This window comes from Zonotrichia albicollis, chromosome 4 (genome assembly GCF_047830755.1).
Source record: "Zonotrichia albicollis isolate bZonAlb1 chromosome 4, bZonAlb1.hap1, whole genome shotgun sequence".
Lineage (NCBI taxonomy): Eukaryota > Metazoa > Chordata > Aves > Passeriformes > Passerellidae > Zonotrichia > Zonotrichia albicollis.
This window is the reverse complement of record NC_133822.1, coordinates 50,750,111-50,774,602: the sequence shown is the minus strand read 5'-3', so window position 1 is coordinate 50,774,602 and position 24,492 is coordinate 50,750,111. Positions and strand designations below refer to the sequence as shown.

Genomic DNA, 24,492 nt, shown 5'->3' with positions numbered 1-24,492 from the left:
CTGCAGCTGCACCAGAGTTAGCAACAATGGGAACCTTAGTATAGACAGCTTTCAGTTCCAGCAGCCGTTTTCAGCACTGTATCAGTTAACCCTGCTCTGAGGAGGGTTAATTGACACAGTACTGCAAATGGCTGACTAGATGAAAACTCATATATTATGCCTCCCAACATCTCTAACAATTGTGCAGCTGCATTCATATTGGCAATGGTGGGAATTTGGAGGAGGGAAGAAATTCCCCAGTGCAGACAAAGCCTGAGAGCCTTAATATTCTTTTCTGGGTCTTTTTTGTCAGTCACAGTCATGCTTCCTAAAACATTCTAAGAGCCATCTCCAGGTTGCTGATTATGAAGCAGCAGCCACTGTTGGTCCCACCAGCTGGATGAAAAGAGTGGAAGAATGGTGATACAGCCTGGCCCATCTCATAGGTGCACTCAAGGTTCATGTGCCTGCTCTTCTCCTCTCTCTTTCATCCGGAGAGGCAGCACATTCTAAAAGAACCAGGGAAAATCACAAATTAACTTTTCCCACAAATGCAGACAGTGTTTGCAAGATGTACTTCTCCTGCACTGCCTGGTTCTCTAGCAGCAGAGTATCAGCATTCCCAGGTCCCTGAGTACCCACTGTAGCCTTTAACTACATAAGTGTCTTTGGCCTCTCTGGTTGGTCACAGAAGTGGAATACCTACACTAAATACAACCCTTCAGACATGGCAGCCTGTAGCCCTGGTAGGCCAAGGCTGTTCCTCTAAGGAGTTTTCTGAGGCAGTGCAGAGCTGTAAGCTTCTTGAAATACGGAGGTAACACTCAAAAAAATTCTGAATTTTACCGTCTGCTCTCCCATTCCTGGCAAGAGATCTCTTTCAAAGTTAAAAAATTGCTGCTTCCCCTGAGTTAAGGCCTTAAACTTACTAACACTGCCCCTTTTGAGTAGTCTGCACTCCAAGAGAACTAAGGTGGAGAAAACAGGACCTGCTGGAGTAGAACATAGGGGTGGTCCTGACTCTGCCCTCCTATGTGTGTACACAGTTAGCAGGCATTATAAAGTTGGGGCACACACTTCCTATCACACATTTGGCATCACAGACCTTCAGTAGCAACTTGTAAAAAATAAAGAAGTTCTCTCCTTGTGTAAAAGCACTACCAGACTGGTGGAGTTAGTTGTACTTATGTATGGACTATGTTAGGTTGCTATCTATAGGTGACATCTCCCTGTGACCATACAGCATGGTTTCTTCTGCATCCCTCAGCTTTTGAGAAAGGAAACAGATGAAGAAGTGAGCAAGGGAAGCTATTTATTGCTGCTATTTATAATCTCCAAGGCCTATTCAACCTCTAATTTTCTGTCTTTCTAAAAGATACTTCCTTGCAACCTTGGTTCTGATGCAAAATTTTACTGCAGCTATTAGAATGCACAATTTAAAAAACTCCTCTGGGAAGAGAGGCCAGTGAAACCTCTACAAGCCATCACGTTGATTACAGAATAACAAATGGCCTCTTTATAAGTGTTCTGGGTTAGGTAGCAAAATCTGCACATTATTTTTCATTGTCTTCTTCTTAATTTCCTAGGAAATTCCTCTGATTTCTTTGGATATACCCTGAGTTTAAGACTCATGGAGACTAGAAATCAGGCCAGATTTTATGTCTATAAATTTCCTATACTATTATGAATGGTTCCAGAAAACAAAACAATAAAACCACTGATAATTAATTCTTCTGTTAATAGACCAAAGCTTAAATCCCAGACCAAAGTTGGTGGAAAGTAGGTCATGTCTACTCCAGTGACTTTGCAGTAGTCCCTTTGATTAATTATAAAGTTGTATTCACTGGTGTTTGCGCTGCATATTGTGCAAATACAGCTATACTGTCAGATAATGGATTGGAACAGGGGAAAGAACCGCTACCACATCTGTTTTGGGAAGGAACATGGAAAAAATTGAAGAGCTGTTTCTGGCTCCTCAGCTTCCATCATTTACTTGAGGAAGTCAGGCTTTCTGGGTTCTGGATGTCGTGTTGCTCATCTGGGTTAAGGTACTCTGTATGTAAATAACATAAGAACAAGTTTTTTGATGAGTTTAGTCACCTCTGTATCCACAGAGTTGCCATAAGGCAATGTCAGTATCAAGGAACTGATTTATTGTCTAAGCACTTTTGGTTAAGGAAGGAATCAGGATAGTTTCAAATAAATGAAAGACCCATAGTTGTTTACAGATAGTTTAGATACTGGATACTGATTCTTATGATGGTGAATCTGTAGTCAGACTGTAGAAAGACCCAAACTCCGTTGTGCTGGGCACAGTGCAAGCATCAAGGATTTTCTTGTCCAGAACAGCTTTAAAACAGTGAGCTTAGGAATACTGATCTCATGTGAAAATTATTTGCTTATGGCTGTATGTAAAAACTCTTTGAACTATAGCATTTTTACTAGAACTGCTCAAGGGAAGACTAGTGGTACAATTAATAGTCCATATAGGATGATTCTGTAGAGACGGATGTTTTGGAGCAACAGGCTTTTACCAGTTGCATGTAACACTTTCTTCCAGAGAAATGGACACATGAATATGCTTTAAAGAGATTAATGGATGTTATAAAAGTTATGTGTTGCTGCACTTTAAACTAAAGACTCCACAACCTCCACTTGGAATCCTGATCACATACAGCAGCTTACTCTTTTGATGTACAGAATAGATGTAGGACTCTATGGATTTCTTCATGGTGTGATGGGAACCGAATATTTTACAAAATGCAGCGGGACTACAAGGCTTTTCTGATAGCTGTTAGATTGAACAGGTGGACTGTGTCTATCTTCCATAGCTGGTTGCTTTTGGGGATGGGAGTGAAGCAGGCTTTGGGATTCTTGTGATTGGATTAAGAACACTTTGGCAATATTTTCAGCCTTAAGAAGTGTTCTAGGATTACTCTTTCTTTAGCCCATCTGTCTGCAGTGTACTTTTTCTATTCCATAGAAAATAACTCAGCTGTCTCCTCAGCACAGTCCTTGCTGGTCAATAACTGCATGTGTTTGATTGTAGTAAGTTTCTGCCTGTTCCCTTATTATTTATCAGTAGACATCAGAATTTATAAGGTGTCAAGAAAACTGGCTGTATTTCGATAGTTTGCATAAGGAGTGTTGCAGCAGTATCTCTGCCCTCTTCAGTACTATATACGATAATGCAACTTTTCCTTCTGAGCGCTCTCCTGCGCTTGTCCAGCCAGCCCCGAGTAGGGGAGAAAGGATGTCACCAGACAGTTACTACAGGGGTGGCTGTCAGCCAAAGGGCAAGACCTTGTGGGAGGAGTGGGGCTGGAGGAAATGCCCAAGCTGCACATGATGCCCAGGTGTGAATATTTTTGGGTGGGGGACGCACAGACAGGGGGGTCCTCCCTGGCCATCTCCTTGCGGCCACAGTGGAGGAACCCCTAACTATGGCTGGCACGGGAGGGACCGAACGCCTGCGGAGGGAGCGGGCTGTGCTGGACATCCTGCCTTCGGGCTCCGCGAAGAGGCGCAGCCCGCGGCCCCGCCATGCTCGTAGGAAGAACAATGTCGGGGCCGGGCTCTCCGCAAGGTCATTCCCCGTGCCGTCACCCTCCCGGCAGGACAGCTCCGACCCGCCGTCGGGTTGGTTATACCGCCCACATCTTACCGCGGCGGAGGCCGTCCCGCGAGGCGCGCAGCCCGCGCCGCGATGGCAGCGGCCGCACCGCCGGCGAAGGAGCGGCGCTCCCGGCGGCCGGAGCGCGGCGGGCGCGTCCCGGGGCGGCCCCGGCCCGGCCGCCTTTGTTCGGCGGGGCGCGCACGTGCAGCGGCCGGCAGCCCCGCGCGGTGGCGGCGGGCTGGTGCGGGCCGGCGGGCCCGGCCTGGCCCTTTAAAGCCGCGGCGGCGGCGCGGCCAGGCCGGTGCGGGACACGTGAGGCGGCGGCGCGCTCTGCCGCCGCTGCCCCGGCTGCCGTGCTGCTCGTGTTTTATCTGGCCGACCGCCAGCCCCCCATCGCCGCGTTTTCGCTCTGCCTCCTCCTCTCTCTCTCTCTTTTTTTTTTTTTTTTTTTTTTTCCCTACAGCCCCCTCCTGGTTTTTCCACCCACGGGTAAAGGTGGCTTTTCTTTTCTTTTCTTTTCTTTTCCTTCGTTTTTGTTGTTGGTTTTGGTTTTTTTTTTCCCTCCCTTAACCCTCATCCTAGTTTAGTCCGTGGGCAGGACTCGCATAATAATATTTCCAGTCCCAGGAGCTCGCATCACAGACACGAACCCAGGACCGCCCCCCCCTTTCTTTTCCCTCCCAATCTCCCAAATCGTTTTATTATTATTATTTTTAAATGATCGCTCCTTTTGCGCGCTGCTCCCGCTGCTGCCGAAATCCCCGTCTTCCCAGGGTGCATGCTTCTGGCAAGATTGTGCAGTGTTCTCAGTCCATTTTCAGTGTGTCTTATCTTAATTTGTCCTGATCCGATCTAAGCGCGATAGCCACCACTTGCTTTCAATTTGTAGGGCTTTTTTCCCTCTTCTTGGTTTGCTCCCGACTACCCTCGGACTATTTCCCTCTCTCCTTGCATTTGCAGGGCTGCAATTTACTCTGCCTTTCCTCTTTTTTTTTTTTTTTTTTTTTAACCTCTCCTCTTTTGAATTGCTTCATGTTACTAACCATTCCTAAATTGTAAGAGAGATTCATTCCCCCTCCTCTTCCACCACCACCAACACCACTACCACCATCACCTCCTCCTCCTCCTCCTCCCCTTCTCTTCTCCTTTTTGGCAGCACCAGGACGTCCGGTGTGGTGGTGGCAGCGAGCAGCAAAAGCAGCAAGAGCTCGTTTTGATTCCCCCCCTTCAAGGTGCTTTGGAGAGACTGGTTTCAGGCTGAGCAGCAGAAGTCACGATGAGTGCACAAGGTGAGGGACCCGGTCAGCCTTCCACTGCTGCCCAGGAGCAACCTGCAACCGCAGAGCCTCAGAAGAGAGGACGAGGCAGACCCAGGAAACAACCACAAGTCAGTATCGTGTAGATACGTAGAGTCGCAGATGTATAGTGTTATAGGCATGTTCATGTACGTATTGTGCTGCAAGGAGTCCTGGCGACGGGGCGGGGGGGGCTTTGTTGCGCGCTGCTCCCGGCGAGGCGGTGCAGACGCGTAGCGAGGGGCTCCGGCGGGCGCCCCGGCGGGGGAACCCCGGAGCCCGGAGCGGCCGGGCGCTGCCTGCCCGTGGCTGAACCGCGGAGCCTCCTCGGGACTTTCACTATTGTGCAGGGAGCGAGCTGGGGCTTTTCAATGTAAATGGGGAACATGGAGCAGCGCGGCTCCGACCAACCAGCGCTCGCTGGGTCATTTCGAGCTGATTTTGAAATTGCGAAAGCGAGGAGCAGGGATCGGGGCTCTCCTGTCTCCCTCCTCTCTGAGCCCTCGCTATATCTCAATCTGTGTGTGCGCGCGTGTGTGTGCATGTGTCTGTCGGGTCCCACCGGGCGCTGCTGCCGCCTCCGATCTTGACCAGCCCAGCCCCTGAACTGCCCCTAGATCCTGGGGCTGGGGGAGAGGACGGTGACTAGAGAGTCGCATAGGCTTTTTTTTCGTCTTTTTCCTCCCACCCCCGGATTCCCCCCCTTCCCCACCTCCCCCCCTCGCCCCCCTCATCGTGTGGAGAGAGGTGCCCCCTTTGCCGATGGAGGTGGGGGAGGTAGCCGGAGGGGGCTTGCCCTGTATTTGCAACACCTTTTGCCTTTGCTCCGGCGCTTTCCCAAGGCAGGTCGAGGCGACGGGAACGCTGTCGTGTGTGGACGCGGGGAGCGTAGCCCGGTGCTCCTTTCCACTCACACCCATAGCCTCCACCTGGGCCCCGACACGAACGCGCTGGGCTCCCCTTTTTGACTCGCAAGATACGAATTCGCGCTAAGGTCGCTAGAACCGTGTGTTACTCCCACCCCCACCCCCATCCCTTCCTTTCCCGAAGTGCCATTGTCGCATCGCCCGGAGCTGCCCAGCCGCGCTCAGCCCCTGCCGCCGGGCGACGGGCCCGGGGGAGCCCCCGCGCTCTGCAGCCCCTCCGCCGGCGCCGCCGAAGGAGGATTTTGCCTGCGGATGCAACCAATTAATCCCGCAGCTCGGCGGGGGCAGCGCGGAGCCGCCCGCAGCCTTTTCCCTGCCTCCCTCGGAAGTCACGATTGAGAAGCAGGGCTGTCCGTGGAGCTCATTTTAAAGCGAGCGTCCGCGGGATTTAAACGTGTTTACTTCCCATTCATTTGGCATCAGCCCCACTGCCACGAGAGCCTTCGAGGGGCTCGAAACACGGAGAGCGCTGAGCAGCAGAGCCCCGAGCCGAGGGAAACCCGGCTGCTTTGCTTCCTTCCCTTCCCCCGCCCCGATATGGTCCTGTAAATTTCACAGAAAGTACTTTTTTTGGGAAGCCATAAAAGCAGAGCCCCCCGTTACCTCGCTCTGCCCCTGGTGACACTCGCTGCCATCGGTCCGGTGACTGCGGGCTCTGTACCCCTTCTGCTTCACCCCCTGATTGCCCTCGACCAGCCCCGGCAGCCAGCACCCACCGACCCTGCTGGCTTGTGCCCGGGCTTTTTTCTTTTTCTTTTTCTTTTTCTTTTTCTTTTTCTTTTTCTTTTTCTTTTTCTTTTTCTTTTTCTTTTTCTTTTTCTTTTTCTTTTTCTTTTATTTCTTCTATTTTCTTTTTCTATATTCTATTTTCTTTTTTTTTCCCCTAATTTTTTTTTCCTCCTGTAGCATTTAAATGTGTGGAAATGAAAGAAAAACGCGTCTCCTTCAACGTGCCCAGCCCAGATGTGCAGTGCCTGCGGGGCTCGCCACTGAGCTGCAGCACTTGGGGAGTCCCCTTGCCAGCCTCCCTTTAACCTACCCGGGAATTATGAAAGCTGAAGGGCTTTAAACTGGTTTAAGTTAACAAACTGCACTTAATTAGTTCTACTGCATCCTGTAATATGAACGAAATGTATAATATTCAAGACTAGAAGAGTTTTATAGTGTTTATGATTCACTGAATAAATATTTGGAATCTGAATTCTTAGTAATTCATACCCAGTTTTAAGGACTGGTTATTTACTGGCAGGCAAAGGAACTAGTTAAGAAAATAGCTAAAATAGTCAGTGTCGACTAATTTTCGAGTTGGGATTTTGTTTCAAATTTTTCTTTGTCGAGTTTTTTTGGCTTTTAAGTGTTCTATATGAAGAAACATTTAAATTTGCATGTTAATATAAATCACTTTTCTTTAGAATAGGTATGAATATAATGCCGACTGCAGAACAACAAAAACAAATTGCCCCCTTGAGAGAGTAGTCTCATCTTACTTTACAATATTCTGGTAGTTAACTTTTTCCCCCCAAAAAGCTTGTGCTAAAAACTACATGTGAGAATTGTATCTTGCCATAATGCAATGCAATTGAAATTAAATGTGTAACTGTGTTATTTTTTAAATAACTGCTCTTATATGAGGGAAATCATAACCATCTTTAAAAAATGTGTTTCCTGCTATAACTTATGTGTTAGAATATTCACACTTTCCCAAGTTTTTCTATGTAATTGCAAGAGAAGTTAAACTCATTTATTGTGCAAAATATATTTTTTCCTTTACCTGGAGTTGCTAAATTGTTTATGTTGTATTATTAATATTATGTTATTTAATAACACTGTTAATTCATATGTTTTAAGCAACTTCTCGGTTTAGTTTATCCTTTAGAACATCTGGGTTAGTTGTAGCCTCTCTGCCACAATAGCATGTTTTCCTGTATTTAGGAACCAACTGGTGAACCATCTCCTAAAAGACCAAGAGGAAGACCCAAAGGAAGCAAAAACAAGAGTCCCTCTAAAGCAGCTCAGAAGGTGAGATTAATAAAGAGAAAAAATTAGTAATGCTGGTTTTTTTTATCAACTGGTAGCAAAAAATCCAATAATTTAGGTTGTGAAGTGTGGGATTGGAACTTTTTTGATAATGGAAGCTACATAAAGCATGAATTTCACATTTTTAAAATTAGAATTAACATCAAGACCCTAAGTACAGAACTTATAAGGGCATCTTTTTTAGTAGTCTACAGATCAGTGAAATAACAATTTCATGAGGAACCATGAGATGTCCTGTATCTAGTAAGGAAGTCAATGTTAAGGATATTATTTTCTTCATTAAGATTTTTGTAAGAGGAAGATTAATTTCTTGCCCACTTACAGTTGTTACTACTACAGACCAAATCTGTGTATTAAAGCTAAGTGCTTTGTCAAACATAAGTTAATTAGGAGTAAATCCAATTATGTGTTGATGGAAATAAGTGCATATATTGAAATTTACAGCTTTAAAATGTGATGGTAAAGTAAACTTCCAGTTACAGTAAAAGCCTGTTATATCTTGTTTAGTAATCAGTTTCAAAGAGACTTTTACTGGAAGAGCTTTTAGTCTTCTGAACCACTGTTTCTGCTTGGTGATGGGACCAAACTTTATTCTGGTGGTTCTGATTGCCTTCAGCTACAGGAGAAGCTCCTTGAAGTCATTGCATTTAGTGCATGGATTTTACATCACAAATACAACATGAAAATTTGTCTAAATTTTATTTTAATTGGGGAAAGCACCCCATTAAAAAGCTGTGTTATCAAGGCAAATCATGCTTACCCTTCTGTAGGAAATATTTTAGAGAAGTCAATTTGTTGTGTATGAGCTTGAAAATAAATATGGAAGATTTGTGTATGTTGTTGGTTCTACAGGAGTTAGCACTAGTTTACAGATACTAAATCACTAAAGCTTACAAAATCTGGGAGTGAACTGTAGTGCTAAAGTGTATCAGTATCTTTTAAGGAAGTGGGTGACAAAACGTGTGGAAGGTATTTGTGTCCTCATCTAATTATGGTTCATTTTTCAGTATGCCTATGGTACTGACCATATTAAGTTTGATAGTTTTCAGTGTTATAAATTACTATAGCAACTACTGATAAATATTAAATCATTAAAAGGTGACTATGGTTTCATGTCTGTTTTGTTTAAAGTGTTTTCAACATTTGTTTGAGGTACTTTTCCAACTGTCTTTAAATTCAAAATTTGAGTTGGTTTTATTTTTTTTTCTTTATGGGCTGGTAAAAAAGCAGCATGTTCTGTCAAGAAATCCATGAATTAGTAAAAAATGCTTTACAGGTTTAGTATTAAAAATCTTTCAAAGCCATTCTGCAAGGTAATGTGCTTAAAATGTTGATTTTTTTTTCTTTATATATTAAAGTGTAAACACAGTAAAAGCATTTCTCAGATTCATGTTAAAATAGTTTATATGTCACTCTTCAAAAGAGAGGGAGAAGTTTTTTATTAGTCTAACAAATCCAAATGTGAGCTTTAGTATTTTAAATATTACTCCTAGGAGTGTTGGCTTTCCTAGGAAAACATTTGTAGTAAGATAAAATTTTAAATGATTTGTAGAAGTGTTTTTAAAAGATGCCTCTGAAAGGAGTATTGCCATTATTTCATTTACATAAGTGATTTGGAAATGAGTATAAATAGAAAATAATTTAAAAACATTCATGTATGTGTAGGTTTATAAAATCAAGAGTTTTCCAGATGATTCTGGTACAAAGTTATGCTTTCCCAGTCTAATTTACAAACTGAGTAATTTCATTGTAACATTCTGATTTTCAGAATGCATCAAGTTACTGCTCTAATTAAAGCTTTTGGGTGTTGCTAATGTAAAAAATTGACCAAAGACCACGTGTCTCTTTTTGTGAAAGAAAAAAAACCCTTTGAGGGGTATGTAATTACAGGTCTTACTGGTTTCTAGGTTTATAGATAAAGTATGTAAGTGTTTGATAAATCCTCTAAAACATAAAACACTTATAAAGCCTCACTAGAAGAATGAGACTGGTGTCACATTTCAAATAAATATTTTAGCCCCTTTTCCAAATTGATAATTAGCCCTCTCTAAAATAGATCAGCTTTTCACCACGTATCTCAAAGTATCTTTTAATGCAATATTATTTCCAGTATTTTTTCTAACCGTAATATGGATGGGAATGTTTTGGCACTGCAAGAAAGCTTCATTTGGTGGTGAGGGTATCACCTCTAAAAGGAGTGAACTATATGTTCAATTTTGTGGTACACATATTTACACATACATATGCATACATGCATTCATTAAGACTTGCTCCAGCCTGTCTCAACTCCCAGAAAGAGCACTGGGTATCTTAGCTTAAGCCTCTCTACATGTGAACCTGGGCACTATACACCCAGCTGGAATGGGCTGGAATTTCTAAAGAATAGTGCGTGCCCTGTGTGTTTCAAAGGGAGCTCATTGAAATGCTTCAGAGTGTTCACAACATGTTAGATAAACGGCAACCAGGAGAACCCACCGAGCAGCCATGAGAAGGCACTCATGATTAATTGATTGGGTGTTCTCTTGCAAAGCATTACACATCACAATTAAAAATGTATTGCACAAACTGGCAGTGAGTTAAAAATACTCCAGAACTGGGGCTTCGTTTTGTTATACGTCAAAAAGGAAATACCCTTAAATCACTTCTTGATGGACAATTTTCCCTGGAATTGTGGTTGTGTTGTATATTTAAAATTTCTTGGTTCACAGGATTTTAAAAAAAAATTTGGTTTGGTTTTTTGTTTTTTTTTTTTTTTTTTTTTTAGCTTTAAGAGCTTGTGTTTGGTCTTAGTAAACTGGCCTTGGGGCATCTGAAAACAAACTGTGCTTGTTAGGAAATTAGCAATGTGAAACTTGACAATGCATACAAAATGTTGCAAAACTAACTGAACAGCTAATAATGTGGCAATTACTCTAATTTTGGGTAATATACTACTTTTCTTCCTTAAAGCCTTGCATATCACACATGCCTAAGTTTTTATAAACTAGACGCGAGAAATAAACTGTTTTATAGAAGGCCAAACCATTTCTCCATTGTTTAATTTTCACAAACAGGAGGAACACAATGTGTTACCAAAGAGATAAGAAGAGGTAGAGACAAAAAACTCCTGATCACATTGCACTTGAGTCCCCACAATTAGGTTGTTATTATGCAGTCTGCATCTTTAAACAAGTTATTCTGTCATTAATTTAAATTTTTTTTTTAAAAAAATAACAATATGTGAATTTGGTTTTGGGTTTCTTTTCTCTGTAAAGCACAACTATTTTTTTCAGGAAGATCATAGTGGGGAATCTTCCTTTTTAATTTCCTGGGTGTTTTGTGGTTGAATTTTATTTGTTTGGTGAGCTCTGTTCTGAGCCCATCACATTTCTCTTTCTAGGGCTTTTTTTTTTTTTTTAGTTCCTATAGTTTGGCTTGACAAAAATACTGTGTAGGCATAAATACTTTCCTGTCTGGGAGCAGGAAACACATTTGTGACATTAGAAAAAAGAGTAGTAGCTATTATATGATTGTTGTTAAAGGAATTGTCAAGGGATGTCCCAGGAATATACAATGGTATAAATTCTTTAGTAAAATTTACCTTCTGCTAAAATATGTTGAGTTTTGTTGTAGTTATTGGTATAGTGAGATTCACTGTAAATGCCTACAGGGCTTGTTGCATCATCCTCTGAAAACTAAAGCTTGTGGTCCTGTGTGTGACTACACTTGCTATTGTCTCTACCTTACATGGCCAGGTTGGTATGTAGAAAGGCATGCCCCTGGGTTAAGCAGTCCAAAGGTAAAAGAAAAAAAAACAACAAACCAGAAAAGTGCATGTGATGAGGACTCTGCCCTGAATTGGGTCATGAAAATCTAGTTGGCTTCTCCATGCTTCATTCATTTTCATCAACACCACTCATTACAAGCTTAAAGGGAAAACAAGATCAAGTTTATCAAGCGATTGTTATTGCTGTGAAAAAATAAGAGACCTCAAAATCAAATGTTTTGACCAAGATAAGAAAAGCAGAAGACTGATTTTTGTTTAGCATTATAAAGGATAAAACAGGACATGGAAAGTGTGATGTTTTTGTACTTAGTCAATGCCTAAAGCTTTTTTAGGAGTATTTTTTGACTAAATAACTTGTGTGGTTTTTTTGAGAGGGATACATTCCTGGACTAGGTCTTTTGACTCTGTTTGGCAACACTGATCTTCCTCCTGCGAGCTATCACTTATTTTACCTGATTTACAGCTCTGGCACACTTCATCTGAGATCTCCAGCAGATCATTTTGCAAAGTAGATAGAGTTCTTCAAATTTGGATTCTGTTGCATTTGAGGTCTTCCTTGACAATGCATGGATGCCCAAAGAGCACTTTATAGCCATTCAATTATTTATATTTGTCTTGTCTTGTTCATTGCTTTCAGTAGTACAGCCTTGGTTTCTGGCTGGGTACAGCACATTTTTGTAATAAGGAGGCAGAGATCCTGGGCAGTCAAGTCCTAGAGTTGCTGAGAGAAGCTGTTTGGAAGCAGGGTTTGATGGCCCTGTGGTACAGGGCTGAAGTGGATTGCACATCTTCCTGGATGTGCACTTCCAGTCTTTCATTATGTGCACATATTAAATATTAATTTTATTTAATAAATAAAATATTAATAAAAAATAAAATAAGATGTGCACACCCAGGAAATTAAAAAGGAAGATTCCCCACTATGATCTTCCTGAAAAAAATAGTTGTGCTTTACAGAGAAAAGAAACCCAAAACCAAATTCACATATTGTTATTTTTTTAAAAAAATTTTTAAATTAATGACGGAATAACTTGTTTAAAGATGCAGACTGCATAATAACAACCTAATTGTGGGGACTCAAGTGCAATGTGATCAGGAGTTTTTTGTCTCTACCTCTTCTTATCTCTTTGGTAACACATTGTGTTCCTCCTGTTTGTGAAAATTAAACAATGGAGAAATGGTTTGGCCTTCTATAAAACAGTTTATTTCTCGCGTCTAGTTTATAAAAACTTAGGCATGTGTGATATGCAAGGCTTTAAGGAAGAAAAGAAGTATATTACCCAAAATTAGAGTAATTGCCACACTATTAGCTGTTCAGTTAGTTCAGATAGCAGTGACTGAATTATGATCTTTCTCACCTGTGATAAATAAAAACCACTTCCCATATAGATCTTGCTTTTAAATGTGAGAAAGTGTAGTTCTGTTCCTCAAATGTGACATTGCAAAAAACGGTGTGTTCATATTATTGTTTATAAGAAATTTCCTATTTTTAATGAAATACACTTTGTGTTTGATAACATACCTGACTCTTGTTTAAGCTTTGGTGCTTTCATGTTTTAGCTGTAAAAAGCAAGGTCATGCCTCATGGCATAGTAGCACCAAATGTTCAAAACCCCCTGACCAAACACCACCTCTGGGTGGCCTGGAGCTCTGTCAGGATTTGCCCCTAGCTTCAGAGGCAACGCTTCAATTAAAGCCAAGAGCCAACAGACTGGAGTGTTTCTGATGGTGCAAAAATCTGTTCAAGGGGAAAGGCAATGTATTAGTGCTTTCATGGAGAAGCAATGGATTACCTAGCTTATACACGGTAAAACATTTCTTCAAGGCTTCAGTTAAAAGTCTAATGCTATTGGAGAAAATACAGCACTTAGCTAAAATACAGTATTTTAGCAAAATGCAGGCTGAAAAAAGAGGGAAGGAGGTGGAATATTTTTCTGAACTTCATGTATTTATCATTACCACTGTGCTGCTACTGCTCCTTTCATTTATTCTCTAACTGTTTTGTCTTTCTCTTCTCTTGAAAAGGAGATTAAAACTTCCACTTTGGAGGTTCTTGTCATTCATTTTCTGCAGTTTAATCTGTGAAAACCTTGCTATTTACTTACAGAATCTCTCTGTACCAAAACATCACCTTTGGCATGCCTGGCTGTTTGCTCAGCTCACCTCTGGGAAAGATTTGGTTTTGATAAGAGCTATGGAAATGTTTTTCTTCTAACATGAGGTGGAAGTTATATACTGCAGGAATATAGTGCCTTTCAATCTGCACAGTCCCCAAGCACTTGACAAACCATTACCCAAACTAGCCAGCAGGAACACTGGCCACTTCTGACATGGAGCTTTGGTGGTGGTAGAGCTCAGCACTGCTGAGCTGCATGGGAAGTGGCCACCCTGTGTGACAGTTTATGGCAGGAAGCAAAGATTAGTTATTCAAAGAAATCTCTCATGTTCATTATAATTTGAAGCTAAAATTTGTGTCAGGTTTGTAGGGACTTTAATTATTAGACCAAAGTAGTTTTGTACTCAAAAAGTTAATTATTTTTTTTAATAGAGTTTTGGAAAAGGATCTTTCCTTCAGATGCAGTAATACATACAAGAAAATAAATAGCTTTAGTGCTCTGATAACATGTCAAGTGTTGATTTGTTAAGACCAATTATAACTGATATTTCTTTTTAAGATTTATGCCCTGTGTTTCATGCAGTAAACGTAGAAGCAGGGAGCTGCAGGTTATCAACACTAAACCATGTCTGGTTTTTTGCATCCTTCAGGTTACAAGGTATAAAGAAATTGACCGCTTAAAGGAAACAAAACTCTGAAATAGACAGCTACAGGATATAGTAAATGCACTTTAACAAGTATTCTCTTAAGAGGGTTTCACCTTACATGTAACACCGGTATAAACTATTAAAGCTCAAGTTTACTCTTTTAACAAGTCTGAGTGATAATTTTGCCCTTCAGGAGTGTGAATTTTATTTTTCACAGCTTTCTTATTGTGAGGTATTTATTTCAAAGTAATTGCATTTAACTCACAGGGCAGGTTTTTTTGTAGAGATTCCTCAACTAGTTCCTCAGCTCAAGTTCTCTTTTAGAGAGATCCGATTTGCACAGCATTGGGTTACAGTGTATGTTACAGTGATTGACCAGCAAGTGATTTATTTAATGGCACAGTTAATTTCTAAGGGCAAATCAAATATACATACAGTTAACTGGGGGGAAAAACCCAAAGGGACACAATTCATGTATACTGAAAGTCTTCTTTCTTGGAGACCTTGTATCTGGCAAGTCCTGCCCTGACTACAGGTGGTGACAAAATCTTGAGTGGAACAGGATAATTTACCTGGTGAAGTGTATGGATGAACATAGCCTAGCTAGAGAGAATAACTGGGAATTTTCATTTTAAACTCTGTAAATTTTTTAGTGTACTACTAAGCACTGTTATTAGTGGTAGTATTCACAATGTCACTCAGTGGAATTAGTGGAAGAGCTCATAAAAGGACCCATATTTCCTTTAAGCTTAGCTCCAGGAGCAACTGCTAGGCTTACATAAATACAGTGGTCACTTCTAGGGCCTCTTCCACTTTGTTCCCTTAAACCTGGACAGGGAAGGTATGTTTTGGGCCATGGAAAGTTTACTTATAGCCTAAAGGTGTGCTTTTACCTGGAAAACTTCATGTGAAAAGTAGAGAAATTGTTTCCCAATAAGAACACAGACATGTTCATGGTGATATTTTGTCCTAATTACTTTCATGCATGAACATAATGAGACTAAAAAATGAATTGTAGCTGCTGTAAACTGCTTTGATCAAACTTGAAACAGGCTGTATTTTTAATTTAGTATCTTCAAGTACTTTTTGATGGCATATGAAAGACTAGATTTGATGTTCTTGGAGGTTCCCAGGTTTCCCAATTGCCCTGTGTCCCCACCATCAGCCTGCATGCTGGGTGACTGGCCAGGGCACCTCGGCTCTGCAGAGGGCCCTGAGCAGCCGGGGCTGTGTGGGCACACTCCTCCATGGTCCTGCCTGACACAGGGTGGCTCTGCAGAGGGCCCTGGGCAGCTGGGGCTGTGTGGGCGCACTCCTCCATGGCCCCTGACACAGCCCCAGCTCTGCAGAGGGCTCTGGGCAGCTGGGGCTGTGTGGGCACACTCCTCCATGGTCCTGCCTGACACAGGGTGGCTCTGCAGAGGGCCCTGGGCAGCTGGGGCTGTGGGACTGTGTGGGCGCACTCCTCCATGGCCCCTGACACAGACCCAGCTCTGCAGAGGGCTCTGGGCAGCTGGGGCTGTGTGGGCACACTCCTCCATGGCCCCTGACACAGACCCAGCTCTGCAGAGGGCTCTGGGCAGCTGGGGCTGTGTGGGCACACTCCTCCATGGTCCTGACACAGCCCCAGCTCTGCAGAGGGCTCTGGGCAGCTGGGGCTGTGTGGGCACACTCCTCCATGGCCCCTGACACAGCGTGGCTCTGCAGAGGGCCCTGAGCAGCCGGGGCTGTGTGGGCACACTCCTCCATGGCCCCTGACACAGCCCCAGCTCTGCAGAGGGCCCTGGGCAGCTGGGGCTGTGTGGGCACACTCCTCCATGGCCCCTGACACAGGGTGGCTCTGCAGAGGGCCCTGAGCAGCCGGGGCTGTGTGGGCACACTCCTCCATGGCCCCTGACACAGCCCCAGCTCTGCAAGGGCCCTGGGCAGCTGGGGCTGTGTGGGCACACTCCTCCATGGCCCCAGACACAGCGTGGATCAGGGCTGGGGACACACTTGGGTGCAGGTGAGGCGCTGCCTAGGAAATGTCAGAGAAAAGGAGCATAGTCACACATACTGCCAGAAAACACACGGCTTAGCTGAGGGGCCTGGTGCCACCCAAGAGGTATGGTTGTAATTCCTGTTCCTAATGTTACAGGAAAGGAGTTCCTAGTTACTGAGGCTGTTAAGTAATGCTGAGGTATAAAATATGTTGTGTTTCTTTTACAGAAAGCAGAAGCCACTGGTGAAAAGCGACCTAGAGGCCGGCCCAGAAAATGGGTAGGTATTTCACTTCCAGATTTATTTGCTGTGTTATAAAGCATGTTATAAATGTAAAGCACATTATAAAGTCCGTTCCTTTAGAGAACAGTAATTTCATTTGTAAGAAAAGCATCTATCTTCTGTGTCTCTTTGTTCTGGTGGATTGACTAAAGGGTTAAGAGAGCAAAGAAGTTGATCACCACTTCCTACCTTTAGACTCTGGTAGTTTGCTCAAGACACTTTACAATTGAATGTTTGCTTCGAGTGAATATTTATGCCTATCTTATCAGCATGAAAAGAGGCTCAACTCTTCCTTCAAAAGAGAGTAACAATGAGATAACTTGTTCAGTAATTGAGTAACAAAGGTTATAAAGGGGCACTATGGGACATCAGAGGGGTGATAAGACTCAGATGTAGGGTACAGGAGATAAAGTTTAAAAACCAAAATGCTTTTGTTCTACATTGCCTGGAAACATGCATATTTTCCTTAAATCCAGTGAGAAAGAGTGCAGATGAACAGCAGGATACTTGCGCGTAGAACTTAGTTTTTCCACTCACAGTCATTTTCATGCCTCATATATTTGTAGTGACTGGTAATATATTTCATTAAACGTTTCCACCTTTCCTGACCCCATTTAGTCTTTAGAAGCGTCTATCAGAAGTGTGTTTTTATTCTTTGGCAATGGAAGTATTTAATTCTTAGGTACCTGAAATTTTGTATCCTCACTGATGTTTACAGCTAATGAGCCTGGTGCGCCTCCCGTCTGCATGTTTTTCACTTGTGTATGGGCTTTCCCATGGGGTGTCACTTGGAAAATGGGATTGAATATTGGATGATAAAAAGGTGTGGCTGTGTGCTTCATCACAAGTTAACATTTCTGATCTTCTTTTTCCAGTTTCCTTTCCCTGCTCAACATTTTTCTTTAAACTTTAGTTTCAAATCCACCCCCACCATCTCAATTTCAAACCCTTATTTCACTCTGTATTCTCTTTCCTCTTGTCAGTCCCGTCATTTCCCCCTCCATTTTGTTCAGTTCTTTTGCATAGCTGTTAAAAGAGTTGTACAATATGCTTGCAAAATCTCAAACAGCACAAGAAGGTACTGAAAACTACAGCTAAGGTTCCCCAGAGTATTAGCCACTAAACACGGGAAAGCTGGCTTTAGCAGTCTCTTTAAGAGCTAGTTCTATTGCATTTTCCAGTGAATGTTCCACAAGATATTTCTTTGGAGAAAACAAGCCACTGCATACTAGATGAGTGGTTTATACCTGTAGTTTTTAGGTCAGGCACTTTTCAGGTACATGAGGAAGCTTACTGGCATTGAAAAAGTGACTTATGGAATGTATCTGTGCTGGTGATCTCAGAAGCAGCTTGGGGAAGGCAAATGCCAGATGCAGTAAAACGTGGGTCAGTTTCTCTCTGTTTCCTCCCATCTGGCTTGAACCTTGCATATCTGGATGCTGAGTGTTGCTTGCTTGATCCTCACCTTGGGTGCAATCCCTGGGAAACAGCAAAAATACTTGGTTTATGAGAGTAATTAATTTATAATAGTCAAGCCATCCCCTCTGAGTTAGCAATGTGTGACAGGTGAATAGTTGAAGAGTTTGGGGAAAAGGGAAAAGGCATCGACTTGACACACTAGAAACGTTTTCTCCTGCAAGTACTCATTGTCAGAAACTAAACTAAAGTGAGTTTTCAGTGAAAAAGGGCTAATACAGCACCTTTGACAGCTTGTAGAATGTTTCCCTTCTGTGTTTGTGTTTTTATGGGGAAGAAAGAATAGGCAGTATCAGTGGAGCATTCAGTATGGAATGGGCTATTTGTCAAGTCAAGAATCTGATTTTCAGAAGTGGGAATTACTGAAATGAGTTGTATGCATTACTTTATTATGAGACTAATACTTTCAAGACTCTTTAAAAAAAAATTAATGCATATTTTGCAACTCAGTATTACTTTGCTGTTGCACCTGTTGAAAGCGTAGTCATTTTTACTTTGTTATTCTGATGATACAATTACTTCTTGTAATTTTTAGAGATAAGTCTCCAAATCTGCAGCTTGCATTGAGATAATGGCATGTTTGATTCTCATGGTCTGAAGAGTTTGTCCCCCTTGTCTTTTTTCTCTCCAGTTTAAATTGAGTTCATGGGCTCCTTCTAGCTCATAGTTGAACTCAGGGGAGGAGTCTGCCTGAAAGCAGATGGTACAGCATCATCCTTTTTGTTTAGACCTCCAACATGTAGTCAGAAAATGTCCCGTTTTATCACACATATTTCAGTTTAATCCTTAATGATTATATATTTCCTTAATCCAATTTATTTATATGTCAGGCCTTACTGATGATGGTTTAGTATCTGTGCAAGTAAAGGAGCGTGTAGAGTTTTTTTGTTGGAGAGGGCAGAATTCTACATTTTCATAAGTTTATAACCCTTTTTTTGGGAGTCTAGAGGTTCTGTGTCATATGTTGTTCATCAAATTGTAAAATATTATTTCTGCTGTTTCCTTCAATATGCACATGCAGAGACATACAAGCTAACAGACCACTGTAGAATTCCGGTAGCTGGTCTTTCTGCTGGTTCAAATTAAGTATTTAATGTTTGTGATTCACAGTGTATTTATTTATATATTATTTTTTAGAAGAGAAGTAAATCTTTTTTGACTAGTATAAAACTGAGAGGGGGAGGAAGAGCCCAAGTGAAGAGGGTAAAAAGCCCAGTTTATCACAAACATATGAGAAATCAGATGATCTTTTTAATGCAATAATGTGTACTTTACAAAGCTGTCAAGGGACAGAAGACCCTATAGAATAGACAGTCAAGACCCTATAGAATAGACAGACAAGATTAAACAAAATCTTCTGAAAATAAAATATTCAGCTACATAGAAAAGCTTTCTAAATGTGGAGGGCTAATTGAATGAAAGTCCTGAAAATAACAAGGTCAAGGAGGTGAGAAATGAGCATAGTTGAAATCAGAAACATAGTGCTTGCTGCTGTAAAACTCACCTTCACTGTAGGTTGCTGCACCCGTGTGAACACATTGAAGGCTGTGAGTTCTATTACCTATTAACCCTCTTCATGGGGGCCTCACTACTCCTTAATTGTAGAGGTTTTATTTCACAGACATATTCTAAGCTCCTTGGATGCATCTGCATTAGTGTGTTAGGTCAAATATGCTTCGGAAATGCAGCTCCTGATTTTCCCCACTTACTGTATGCGTTGTGTAGTGGTCCCAGAGATCATTGGTAGGACTCCTTTCAAATGGAACCAAATTGGAAGATGTGCTGTACAAGTGCAGTCTGTTAGACATTCAAGCCACAGGACTAGGCTAGAGTGAAACAAAAACCTCTTGAAAGGTGTGTGGTTTGGACCCTAGGTCCTCAGCACCATCCTGTGGTCCATATTGTAGACATAGCCTTTGATGCTTAAAAAAAGTCTATGAAACAGCCTGGTTGTTATTTGCAGAATTATTTTATGTAGTACAGGCATAAAGTCAAATTCACATTCACAGGAGTCAGTGAAAGGTTTGTCATTAACTTCATCAGGGGCACGTGTTTGCCATCGAAGCCTGGTGCTGCTGCTCATGGACTCAGAGACTGTTTTGCTCATGGCTTCATGTAGTCCTTTGTAAAGGTCAAAGGTTTTTTATTTTATTCATTTCATTTGTCTATGCCTATAATTTGACTGAAGGTATATGAGTAGAGCAGAGGACTAAGTAATCAATTGTTTTGCTGTTTGTTGCAAAGAGCTGCATTGGAAGGCCCTGGAAATTCCATAGTCTTCTAGTGCTCTCAGGCATCAGTTTAATGGAGGAATCTGAAATCCAGTTTGGAAATTGATGCAGAAAAGGGTGTTTGATTTTAATTTCCATTGTTTCTGTTGAGTCTTTAGGTAGAATTTTTTTTGCATTTCCAAATTGTTTGACTGGAACCATAGACTCTCTGCATAGAATGGCAAAATTGTTCCAGAGGAACAGTCCAGAGCTTTTTACAGCCTTGAGCAGGACTTTGGTGAGGAGAAGAGATGGCTGATTCCATGCCATGTAGTTGTTCTAAAAGATGGATAGATGCAAGTCTAGAATTTGTGTGATTGTAACAGCAGAAGATGGTTGGTGACATTCTGAGCAGGGACATGTGGGATGCATGTGAAGCATCTGCTTGTGTGTCTCATCACTGAAGCCTAAGTAAGAACTGTGACTTGTTCAGAAAACTTCCAACAATTTTTGTTTGCTTCTAGACAGTATAGACAGCATATTTTAGTTTGGTAGGATATAAGAGATTATAAGAAATTAATTTCCTTAAGCAGTTTTTTAATCTGATCCTAGTCATGGTCATCTAGACAAGCTGAGAGAGAAGGGGCTGTTCAGCCTGGGGAAGGCTTCAGACAGACCATAGAGCAGCCTCCCAGTAAGCAGAGAGAGCCACAAGAGAAATGGAGATGGACTTCTTACAAGGACCTGTAGTGACAGGGCAAGGGGAAATGCTTAAACTGGAAGAAAGTGGTTTAGGTTAGATATTAAGAGGAAATTGCTTACTGTGAGGGTGGTGAGACACTGGAACAATTGTTCAGAGAAATTGCGAATGTGCCACCCCTGGGAGTGCTGAAGGCCAAGGTAGATGAGGCTTTGAGCAACCTGGTCTAGTGAAAGGTGTGTTAGCTTATGGCAGGGTGTTGGAACTAGGTGATCTTTCAGGTCTCTTCCAACCCAAACAATTTGATTATTATATGATTGATGATTATAGTACTTTTTTTAATAAGGGCAGAGTTTCATTTTATACAGAATGCCAATTTAAGCAGTGCCAAACCACATTTAAAAAAAAATTACAAAAATGCTTTTTTTATAGTAAATTTTTCTTCCGATTATTTCCAGTTCAATTCCGACATAGCTGAGATACATAACCTTGAACATGGAATTGGTGAGATTTTTCTATGCCAGCAGTTCCTGTGTCAGGGCAAGAATTTCTAGTGCTCATTAAGATTTTGAAAATGAGGTTCTTAATTTTGAAGAAATACATACCAAAAAAATCCCATTACCTCAGAGGACCTATCAATGTTTTGAGGCTATTTCTTGCCCCTATTAGCTCATTTGGTCAGAGCATGATTTTAGTAACATCAAGGTTGTGGCTTCAATGCCCATACAGACATTCACTTGAACTTGGACCTGATGATCCCTGTGGATCCCATTCAACTCAAAATATCCTGTGAATATATGAACACTGAACCTTTCCACACCTAAGTCAAGTTTCTAAGTCAAGTTTCTACCTGATAGTGACATGCTCTGTGATGTGAAGTCATTTGACTAGTTTTTCTTACTTATGCAGGCAGTCTTTTTTGTCTCATATGAAGTCATGGTCTAGGAGATGCTTAAATTCATGCAATCTTATTCACTGGGTGATAGAGAGAGAGAAGAATGTTCTGAGATCATAGTCCATCCTGCTCCAAAGAAGGCTTTGTTATAGCAGTGGTGAATTCTCAGCTGGAGAATATTAGTCTTTTGATGCTATCGAGGACAACCTAGACAATAAAATAAGACATATAATTGGCTCTTAGATAGCAAAAGGTTAGTGTGAGACTTTTCCCCTCTCTGATGTGGTGCTTACTAGTGTATCCCTAAGCTAGGCTAGAGATTCTGCTGTTAAGAGAACGTGTTTGTTTAAATGAAGTACTACTGGGTCCATTTGGAGCAAGAAATGGCTGAGATAAAATTCATATTTTGTATATTGGATGATGAATGAAAAGGTTAGTATTTATGTAATTACAGAAGATAGCACAGATAAAAATTCTGTTTCTTGTTCTTGGAAGAATAACATAATTTCAGTTATTTTGATTCTTTACAACTTTTGACTGCTATATCTGTGGTGTTACTACTTTGTGTGAAGCACATAGTGAAAATTTACATAAGCTGCAGTTACTTTAATTTCCAAACAACCTTAGCTTCCTTCTGGAGGTCATAGGTACTGTTTTATAACTTGATAATATAAAATACCTTCTTTCTTGAACATGTTCTACATCTGTGTGGGCAAGAACATCACCTGAGAGTGTTCATTGTTTCAGTGGTCTAAAGAGCCTGAAGGCATTTTATAATTATGAAAAAGGACTATTGACCTATCCTTAATTCCTAAACTTAGGAAGTGGATTGAGAGCATAAATGAAAACCCTTAAAATCTTGATACCTATACACTTACTTTCCAGTTCAGATGACCTGTAAAAGAAATAATCTCTCAACTCATGAACATTTTGAAAAAAAAAAGTGATTGTTAAACTTTTCTCCTCCGTCTTACAGATGCTCTTTTTTTTTCTTCTTTTGCCAATTTTTGGTTGTCTGCTTTTTTTCTTTTCAACTCAACATTTCAGGAAAGCAATAAAATCCTTGTACCAAATGCATCAAAAAAATCACTAAAAATACATTATGTCTCCCCAGCGTTCAGAGATATATGTGTCTTCATTTCTTCGGACATTTGTCTAAGCAAAGGATGTCCTTCCTTGGAATTTCAGAGTCCTGTTCTTTGTTGGTATAAATGGATGTGGCAACATTTATTTGCAAAACATCACAACAGAAAATTAAGCCATGATATTTGTTTTCTAAAATGCATTTATATTAGCAAACTGATATTTCACTCATTCTCTAATTCACTTCCACTTCTTTTAAGGTATATTAAAAGATATCATCTCAGCTGAAAAAGAATTTTGATTTCATCTGACATTTCAGACTACTTAAGGGAAAAATCTTTTGTTCTATAGGAGGTCCAAAGAGGGAATTTTATCAGGTAAAAAAATGCACCTGGTGAAATCAGAGCATTTCTAGGGAAAGGCAAACTGAAATTCTTAGCAATTCGCTTTTTATGATCTCAGATAACAGGTGTTCAAGAACGTTAAAAATCAGTTTTCCGTTTGGCTGTGTACTTTGGCTTTAGAAGCCCCACTGGCCGTTTTACGTACGAGGAAACTCAGCACTGAGGTTGTTTGTGGCAAGATCAGGAGGCATTTTTGTGCCTGCAGTGTTTGAATTCTTAGGGTTTTTTACTAGCTCAGTTATCAGCAACCATGCATCCAAATACCTGACAGAAAATCAGGTAAAGAAAAGTACAGGCACTCATTCTTGCTCGTGCATTTCCATTTTCACCATTGAAAATGTTATGAATGCAGAAAGAGAAGCTGGGCCTCACCTCCATTGAAAGTGTACTCCACAAGGTTAATTGCCTTGCCCAAGGAAATCTGTAGGAGAGCCAGGAATAGAACTCGGATTTCCTGGCAGCCTGCCCTGTGCCTTCAGCTCAAGGCCATCCTCCTCCAGTAAAGCTTGCTTGAGCGTGCATTGGACGAGGCAGGAAGGGAAACATTTCACTTTTCAATCCTGAATTTTAAACCAATAGATGTTTTTTTATGTGTTTCTATAAATTCAGGTGTGACAATTTCAGTATCTCTGGTGTATGCCTAGCTGGTGAGTAGTGAGGGGTAATGAGGAGTAGGAGTAAGGTATTTAAAATGTACATATATCATCCCTCCAGATATTTGAAAGACATGTAGATGTGGACCTTAGGGACATGGTGTAGTGGTGGGCTTGGCAGTGCTGGCTTAATGGTTGAACTTGATGATCTTAGAATTCTTTTCCAACTGAAATGACTCTGTGATTCTGCGGTTCCATATACAGGCTAGAATGAAGAGATTCTGGACTCTGAAGGGTTTTGAACCAATCCCACATACAAGCCTGAAGGATATTTGATGCATAATGATGATATTTTTTCATCTTTGTACCTTGCTTGATTACTTAGAAGTCTAATACTGATTGATTAAATGACAGACATAGTCACAAAAATGAGGTGTCTGGTTCCTTGAATATTTGAAATATGGTTACTTTCCTTTTGAGCATTAGC

General features: G+C 41.4%; 1 protein-coding gene across 2 annotated transcripts in view; it reads left to right on the top strand.

The window, feature by feature from the left end:
- Positions 1–24,492, top strand: part of HMGA2 (high mobility group AT-hook 2) — a 143,469-nt gene that overhangs the window by 27,468 nt on the left and 91,509 nt on the right. The window contains exons 1-4 of one of the 2 annotated variants that reach the window (XM_074539774.1): positions 3,984–4,084; positions 4,752–4,982; positions 7,749–7,835; positions 16,591–16,641. In XM_074539774.1, the coding sequence (XP_074395875.1) occupies positions 4,872–4,982; positions 7,749–7,835; positions 16,591–16,641 (249 nt within the window). In that variant the 5' untranslated portion in view covers positions 3,984–4,084; positions 4,752–4,871. Of the gene's footprint in view, positions 1–3,983; positions 4,085–4,751; positions 4,983–7,748; positions 7,836–16,590; positions 16,642–24,492 lie in introns of those variants that run through there. The other variant, XM_074539773.1, reaches the window with a different exon arrangement.